General features: G+C 38.2%; 1 protein-coding gene across 1 annotated transcript; it reads right to left on the bottom strand.

Moving 5' to 3' along the window:
• Window positions 1–860: 860 nt before the first annotated feature.
• On the bottom strand, window positions 861–6202 carry cxcl12a (chemokine (C-X-C motif) ligand 12a (stromal cell-derived factor 1)). Its single transcript, XM_027019732.3, has 4 exons — window positions 6043–6202; window positions 4535–4652; window positions 2574–2657; window positions 861–1171 (listed from the first exon to the last, which is right to left on the bottom strand). Exons 1-4 carry the CDS (start codon window positions 6107–6109, stop codon window positions 1144–1146), a joined length of 297 nt encoding a protein of 98 aa, XP_026875533.1. The 5' UTR covers window positions 6110–6202; the 3' UTR covers window positions 861–1143.
• Window positions 6203–9285: the final 3083 nt, after the last annotated feature.

The raw sequence follows: 9285 nt of genomic DNA, 5'->3' as shown, positions 1-9285 counted from the left end.
GTAGTAAATATTTTAATCCAGTAATTTTTAAACCTCTACCTCTTTGTTAAACTAATGCCAATAGTTGGCCTACATCTAATAAGTTTTGTTTTTCCATTCAAACATATAATTACATACCAGTATTAAAATCTGATTAAATGTAAACTTATTTTAAGTCGCACTGGGTTTTTTACTGGTTATGATGAGTCTGTGATTTCATGTGGTTACTATTTAAAATGATTTTTCATAAATTAATTATGTTTGGTCTATAAAATGGTAAAGTTTTGTTCAATGCTTCCATGTACTCCGTAGCAGAATATTGTGCACACACTAACTGCATTGTTAATAGGGTTTGTGATTCCAGATGTTTCTTTAATTATAGAATTATGCAAACAAAAGAACCTTCCCTTCTATTCAGACTACTTCCAGTAAATCCAATTATGTTCCCTGAAATAATTCAGAGTAGTTAGGTTCATGTAAAGTCAAAGGTCTCTTGCTTTATGTTTGCATAAAAATAACACTCTATTGGTCAGAGGACAAAAACACAAGCAACTTTTCACTTTTCATACATACATATATAATATGACTTTCTCATGCAATACGCAGTGTTACAAAAATTTAAGATATGGATTATTTAAAAATGATGATAAAGCGCAGGTGAAAGTCAGGTCCCTTTCCTATTTGTGCTTATTAATGGACATGATGCCATATGCTGCTCTGCACCACATCATTCACAGATTTTTCTTATATGATGTAATCATTTGATGTATTGTGAAAATCATGAGTGTCTGCAGAGCTTTGGATGTTTGCTCCAAAATCATCACCAGTTCATCCAGTGCTGCCTAACTCACTACAACACACAGGCAAGGAGCAAACACAACTCCAAAAATAGCTCTTTACTGTATAAAGTTGATATAAAACATTGTATATACATATCATATGTATAAAAACACACACATATATAATTGCACATTACACTAACATAGGAGGAGCCTATAGCAGTAACAGAGTTTGTGATGATGATTTGGTGTGCCATTCTCTGAGTCACTGAGAGGGAAACGCATTTGCCAGGGTAAGTGCTGGGTCAGCAAGCATGCCAGAAGAGTATGTGGTACATATCTGTGGTGATAAGCTGACAAACTGGCATGACATCCAGCTAGCTCCTTAGTTGGCCTGTTTGGCCTTCTTCATTCTGGGAGGGCAAACAGAGAAAAATACATTTAGGGTGAAACTGAAGTGAAGTCCTAAAATCAACAGTATGCTGCAAAAAAAGTAAAGCAGATTAAAGCTGAGTTGTTACATATGGACATTTTGGATGTTTTCTAGCGTTTCCTCCCAAAGTACTTGAGCCAAACAGATTCTTACGATAGTGAGCACCACAGTAAAATTAATGACTGTGAGTTGTTTCTGAATGAGTTCTGATTCTTTAGCCCAAAGTGACAGTTGAGAGGAAGCAGGACCATTTAACACTCTGCCAAACTCTCTCTGGGAAAACATTTAGAACATGGAGCCAAATGTCCGCTCCAGGCCATAGTATGCAACAGGAATGTCAGTGTGTTTTATAGGCAGTTTGTGCTTTTAACTGCATAGGTAGCTCATTATACAAGAGCTTTGTGTTTCCCCAAATAGACATAAAACACACTGCACTGAGGAAGTACAGTCCAGTGGTCACATGAGCAGAGAATCTAGTCCATTTAACAAGTCAACCAGATAAATCTGCAGTGGTCAGAGTTGAATGTGTGATAGCTCACATAAATGTATACCAGATAACCACAGTCTTGTTCATCAGATGTCCAACTCCCCCTTTGTGGACTCATGCATGCTTTGCAGCTGTTCACAGGCCTTCTGTCCTGTAGAGCCATTGTCTACCTCAAGCCATGACTGTTTTGTTGTGCCGACTTGACTGTTCGCACCTCTCTGTGTTTTATACAGCACTTATGTGTACAGCACGCAATCTAATTAGACATTAGGGTCTCTCTGCTCAACCACTCAGATAAGTCCTACTCATGTGCCCAATAAAGGCAATAGAAATGGCATAACTTCAAGGAAGACTGAAAATAAGCATAGTCTAAGACATAGCATAAAATGGGTGAATTTCATGTTAGCTGCATTATCCAAAGTGACCACAGCACTGATTTTTGATTTATAATCAGCATCAGTGAAGAACGTTTTAGGCCAAGACCACAATGGGAGAACATGCTTTGCATTAGGAAGGTACAAGGGCTGGTAAGAATTAAAATCATGTTCAGCAACCAACAATATACATGTTTCACAGCTTCTTTGGAAAAATAAAGTCAGGGTTTAGGACTATAAAGCACATTGGCAAGGGCTTGCCTGTGCATTAGGACATATGGGAGAAACAGGGAATCAGGAAATACCAGTGTCTCTTCAGTTAGCTTTTTTAACATGAATAATGTGCATGAGTCATATTTAGGAACATTTGATGTTTTAGTATTCTAGATCCATATAACTAGATCCTTAGATATGATTCGCTATATGCTGAGGGACACATGACAGCTGGGATGTATTTCATTTCATGTTTCTCAGTTACCCATCTTCTGCTTTTACATGTCTAAAAAGTTTTTTCTCCTTACTTTTCAAGGGCATTCTTTAGGTACTGCTGCAGCCATTTTGTTTCAGGATTAATGCACACTTCTTTATTGTTCTTCAGCTTGGCACTGTGAAGAAAACAGACAGGAAAACGGTTTAATGTCTTGTTAATAGTTGTTCACCCATACCACTCATCCATGTCACTGCACAGGCTACTTGATTATGTGCCTTTTAAAGCATCTAGCTGCCTGTTGTGAAGGAATTTGGAATGAGGCAACAATAGATATGTGATAGTCAGCATTAACCACACAATGACACGCAGGAAAGGGAGCATGAAGGAGCTTGGTGAAAAGCTCACTGAGGCAGTTCCTTTCCGCTTGTTGCTCTCTCAGAGTAAGTGATATTCTGCTGCTGTTATTTTGTGTCCCCTTTGTTCCCTTTCCAAATTCACTTGACAGATTGTGACCCTCCTATACCCTCCTTTAGGAAGTACTGTGAATTACATTTTTTTTTGTCCGATTCATGTGCATTTCTTGGTTAACTAGATATGTTCAGGATACAAACAAACAATTGTTTAAACAATTATTTAAATTGTTTTAACTATTAAATTGTGTGTCTACATAAAGTAGCAAAACAACAAAGTACAATTGCACTTATTATGTAAGCTTGTTGTTGTTGTTTTTTTCTAGTTTAGTGCCAATATAGTAACCATAAAAGAATTAAGCCTTAATCCCTATTAAGGTAATCACTGACATCTAGTTTCTTAACACATATTGGTTTAAGATTGGGGACCACTTATCTATGACTAAAAATCTCATTACACAAGGTTAGGGAGATATGCTGACATCTTACTTAACCCAATGCTTTAAATCTACATCTAAAGTCCAAGTGAGTCTTGGAGGTCACACACTCATGCCAAAGGCATGAGTGGCAAGTTAGCAGTTGTAATCCAAGGCACCTCTCACCAATTTGTGAAGTAAACACTTTTCAGGCAACAAGATTGTCCTCCATCAAAATCTTAAAACTCACTAACTCATTAACTGCAAGCTAATTAACAAAGAAACACTTGGTCCTAGCTACAGCACTTAGCCATCATCACTATGCTGCTCCTCATTCACAAAATCTATAGTCATCTTTGATATCCTCTACTTTCTTAGTGGTGTATCAGTGCCTGCTATTTGCTTGTCAATCTAGGTTTTGTCAACAAATGTGTTCAGTGAGTCAGGACTGTGGGCAGCAGGTAGTAATTACTCCACAGCAAGCAAAGGCCAACAGAAAACCTTGGCATATAGTATTACCAGCTTCACTCATCAGCATAGTTTCAGGATATCAAGGGTCTCTTAGTTTGTGGGACTACCTCTGATCTGCTCTCAGGAGATTTCATGATAATTCCTGTGTCAGTTGAGTGTGTTTGTCTGTGTGAGAGTCTGTGTGAGAGTGTTCTTTTCCCCCCTAAATCACCTCTCACACAACATTTGAAATTGTGTACTGTTGAAATGTAGTTCTCTACTATTAGTGTTTTGGGTTACAATGTTACATGTATTGAATTTTATTTCACAAGGATAAAGAAATTATAAATAATCACTCTGTTTTAAGCACTAAACTCAGCTCAGGTGAAAACAGGAGAGATGTATGAGTTCTGTCAACAGTATGGAAGGGCTATGCTGTGTAAAAAGGTTCATCAGGCATGACTGGTGAAAAATCACTTCAAGACGATCTCTTTTGGATCCTTATGTCTTCCTGAACAGAACAAGACTGCATTCAAGGCTAGAATCCCACCACCACCCCCAGCATTTCCTCTACATGCGTCTGATTGTGAGAGCTTGTCCCACAGCATAATGCCAGACAGGATAGGCCTATTCTGGCTCAAATCAATGCTTCTTCAACAGTGGGAGATTGATGGTGTGCAATGACTGGTAAAAGAGTTCGATGAGACACCCCCCATGAAACTGTGCTGGGCCAGGATGGATGAGCGTGTGAGAAAGACACTGCAGAAGACACTCACATGACTTGGAAGTGACAGTTGGGTGTGTGGACAAACTTAAGCTCACGGATGTTCCTCTGTGGCACTGTGTTCACAGTAGAGCGGCACCAGCACCTCTCAACCAGACTGATGGGCTTGGCTGAAAAGGGGTGGAGAAAAAAAATTATGAATTCTTTTGCACATGTTTCTTAAATGATACATTTACAATTCTTCATTCTTCTTTGCCAGCGATCATAAAAAATATGCTATGACTGTGCAATCACAGTCATAGCATATTTTTTATGATCGCTGGCAAAGAATATATATATATATATATATCACTACGCAATTATATATAATCACGTTTTGTACACGTAATTTCACTTCATGGGAGTCAATACCGAATCCACATAGGCCCATTCAGCATGCACAGATATAAAAATGCGTCCAAATGTAGATTGCGCAATGTATCGGAAACGAAAAAGTTCACATTTTTAAAGTAACAGGTAAATCTGATTTAGGCACTTAATAAATAAATAAAAGAAAACTCTAATATATTTAACAATAACAACAATAATAATATAATATATTATTATTATCATTATTATTTTGTAATAAAACCCTTCTACTGGGATTTGTTTTGAAAGTTGGTGACAGTTTTAGCTCAAATACTAGAAATAATTAATTCCCCACTTTGTAACATTTATTATCAGGGAGTACGTAGTTTTTTTCTGTCTGCCAGTAGCTACTACATTCTTGTTAGGTAAATCGAATGTGGGCTGCTATACAAATGTTTTATTTGTCCAGAACAGTTATACGCACAGAGTTTCAGACAAGCAGTTTCATCCTACGTGACCATTGCTTTAACACGTAGGCTGGCAAAGACCAAAACGGACATAGCCCACTAACTGAGTCCAGAGGTGAGAAGTACCTGCGATTCAGTCGAGCACCTTATTAGATGACTTAAAAATTGTAAACGCCATCGCTTTCTCTCTCTCTCTCGCTCTCTCTCTCTCTCTCTATTGTTATGCTAAAAGGCAAGCGATAGAGACCCCACGTTTTTGTTCGATTGAACTACAGACTGGCGCTATCTCTGCTGTTGTTTTTTATCCCCTAATTTGTGGGTAATTAAATGAAAACAAAGAGGATGACAAATACACATGTTAATCAGGGTTCCGAAAGCGGGTTCTGCTCTGTCGACCGCATAGTACATATGAGGCTGATGTCTCAACATGTTACAAATGTTGCAAAATCATCAAATTAATTCGATGTAACAGAAACGAAAATATTCAATTTGATTAAAAGTAAAAGTACTATTCGGGTCAAAAGTAACCAAATACACACAGATCAAACACAGGTTCATAAAACTAGATCTAAATAAATAAAATAATTATGTAACCTAATTGCTGAACGTTTTTTTCCGGTTAAAGAAAATTTATGTGTAAACAGCGTTATAAAGTTACAATTTCTTTTTTCAAAGTATGTTGATAACATGCGCGCAATGCGCGCCCATAACCTTTCTATATATAAGTGGTTGCAAAGTAACTCACCCTGTGAAACGAACCCATACATTGTCACCGTTATCAGCGCTGCTACTACGATCACTTTCAGATCCATGTTGCATATGTCAAGAGATCCTCACGACTTAAAATCCAGAATGTACTGTCACAGAGCAGTAACGGCGTCCTTTTGTTAAACTAGCCACAGCGGTACCTGCCCCCCTTTTCTGAGGAAGAAAGTGGGTGTTCCTTGGATGATTTGTTTGCTTGCTGGCATTACAAGCAATCTCTGTTTAACATGTTTAGGATTAAGTCAAAATATTATTTTATCAAAATCCGTGTGGATTCCTTTGATTCGGATAATCACTTTTCATCTGTAGATATCGCCTCAGACCTTATATTTTAACCTATCTATTTTAACACATCATTCTTATCTTTTAATCAGAACCATTTTCTTTCTGTGCTCATTTTTCATTAATGAACAGTTACTAGTGTCATTTGCATTATCTGTGTGAAATTCATAGACACATTACTACACAATATAAGCAAGAGACATAATTCATGTCTTTTACCGTAGTCTACATCTGAACAAATGAGTTATCAGACAAAGGTGCTTCAACACAAGCGTGAAAGAAGAGCCGCAGGTTACTTTTAAAAACCATTAAATGTTAGATTGGGCCAGAACTTTCCATTAGGACTGCCAGTTTAATTTAAGCAGAGTGGTGATGAGAGGGAAGGGAAGAGGAGGGGGATTAGGATGTATAACAGGACGCAGATGTGGGATCAGTTTCCAGGAGGATGAGTGTGGTTTGCCAAGCTTCTCTCCTAGACTAAAGCTGTGGAGAAGAGGAAAGTGAATCTGCATCTGCAGGAGCAATGCTAGGCAGCTCTCCCCACAGATCAGCACTCTGCCCACTGGCCCAGGGTCACTTGTCCTTTCCTGCTAAGTTACTACAGAGGTTTACTTGGATTTAATGGCTATTAGAGCTACAGACAGAACTGCTTTTACAGTAAAACTGTGACAAATTGTAAAATGCCAAAAGCATTGGCAGTCTAACTAAAATGTGATCTGTTTGCACTTCAGTATCACTGTTAGAAATGATTTTATTCTGATTGACCATTTAAGAGAAAAGAAAAGCTGTTTGTATACATCTGTTTTGGCTTGTTTTCATTTTCTGAAGGTTTATACTGACTTAATAGCCTCCAAAGTCTTTGAGTTCTCAGTTTTCTTCCCTTCAAAAGCCTGGCGCTGAATGCTGATGTCGTTTTATAAGGTGGCACCAGTGGGAGAGTTCACACCCAGCCTGAGATTCTGCAGGCACATTCCCAGTTGGCCCTGGCTAACGAGACCAAGCCGGAGCAGGAAGGGGAGTGCAGAGGTGAGAGTGAGGGGGAAAATCACCAACAGGAATTCACTGGTTTCCAGTTATTGGAACTGTGCAAAAGATCGAGCGATGAGACCCATGTGTGCTGATTTGGTCCTGATGTTGCACAGAGCAGACATTCTCCTGTCTACACATTGGTTCTGTAGCTTCCAATGATCACTGCTGGTTAAGCAGACTAGCCATATACTGACCCAGACAATGTTAGTTTTGCAAGTGTGGTTCTCATGTGCTCTGTAAAACAACCCCAGCCATGTCTAACAAACAGAGCAGGGCTTATCTAGCCCAGTCCAACATCTGTGCACTCTAATATGAAACTAAAACGTTTAGCAGAAGATCTAGGTTGATAACTGGCCAGTGTGACTAGTCTGAAGCAAATGATGAAAAGCCAAGTTTTTTTCAGATTTTACTCTCTAAAGGTAACTGGTGTATGTTTGTAGTTGGTTTAGAAATAACCCTCTGATTTGTTATCCAAGCAAAACTTTCAATAGCAATACACATATTAAAAAGTCTCAGTGAAAGGCAAACATACCATGATAACCTTCCTCTTTCTTTAAAAATGTTCATTTGGTCTATTGTGTGACATAGAGCAGCTCAGGGTAATTTAATAGTAGAGATTTGCTTTGTGATCCATATATGCTGTTCTAATTTCTATAGAGATTGTAAGACTTAACATTTTGTAAAATTACAAGCCATTTAAAATAGATCCTAGACTAGACCAGCCAATCAAACAATTCTGCTTTTTATGCTTTAAAATGTCTTCCAAAGGAGGGAAATGCCAGGAATTGCTTTTCATAAGTAATTTATATCACCAATGCATTTTAAATTACTTTAGGAGAAAGTGTTGCCAAGAGTCATGGTAATGTAATACTCTTTGCCAACTCTGGATTAAAGCTCATTAACTGTTCTGGTTATCATCTGCCTGTAATGAGGGAAATGCCATTTACAATGAAGTGTGAAGCTGGTCTCAGATCACCCCCTGTTCATGTAAATCTTGCATGATGGGCCTTGCTGGGCAACACTCCTGAGAGAAATAAACCCGGAGCCAAAGGGAGTGGGGGAATAAGGTGTTATCAGCAACACTGGCAGCAGGGCTTGATGGGGTTTTGCCCTGGCTAGCTAACTACAAACCCACCAGGAGCATGGAGAGTGATGGAGTTCCTCGTAGACCTGCTCCAGCTCTAGACCACAGCGCAGGAGTCCAGTCGCCTCAAAATTAAAACACTCAACCGTAATGAGTATGAGAGGACTTTGCCTCTTTTTCTTCCCTGTTTACAATGAAATATTTAAAATAACTTGAGTATTTTTCACTATCCAGTGTGCTGAATGTGTATAGTATAGTCCTCAGGAAAGTTTTGGCTCTCTGGCTGATTAATGTAAAAACTCAAAAATAAAGTAGCTGCTGCAATCCAACTTCATACATGCAAATCTTTTTGTCCTGCTTGAACACATTGTTTGAATGGGGTTTTAAAGCGAATGAGGATTCATTACAGTTTCAGTGAATGTGGATTCATTATGATTAATTCACTTTAAACATAAAATAAGCAACATAATATTAATTAAAATTTGATTAAATAATATTTTAATTGAAATATTTTGGATGTAGCAGAAAGATGCATTTCATTAGAAAAAGAGCAAAAGTCAAATGGTGCACCATTACAATTCTTATTAAAAACTTCTAAGCAATCTCTGGAAGCATGAATTAGGGGGTATGAACCACAGCCTTTTCCTAACAACTTACTAATGTTTCTTAAACAGCCCCCAATAGAGCAACACAAACAATCAGTGCTGGATCAAATAATAATATTTACGTCTTGGTCCTTCCATCGGCAGATGACCAAATATTTTAGGAGGCTGAATGCAAATGAGTCTTCAGTGGATGCTGGGCTGTATTTTTGTAGTGAGGCAGGAG

Source organism: Electrophorus electricus, chromosome 12 (assembly GCF_041902795.1).
Source record: "Electrophorus electricus isolate QZ-2024a chromosome 12, ASM4190279v1, whole genome shotgun sequence".
In the NCBI taxonomy this organism is placed as follows: domain Eukaryota; kingdom Metazoa; phylum Chordata; class Actinopteri; order Gymnotiformes; family Gymnotidae; genus Electrophorus; species Electrophorus electricus.
The sequence above is the reverse complement of the archived record's forward strand: the minus strand, read 5'-3'. Positions and strand labels throughout refer to the sequence as shown.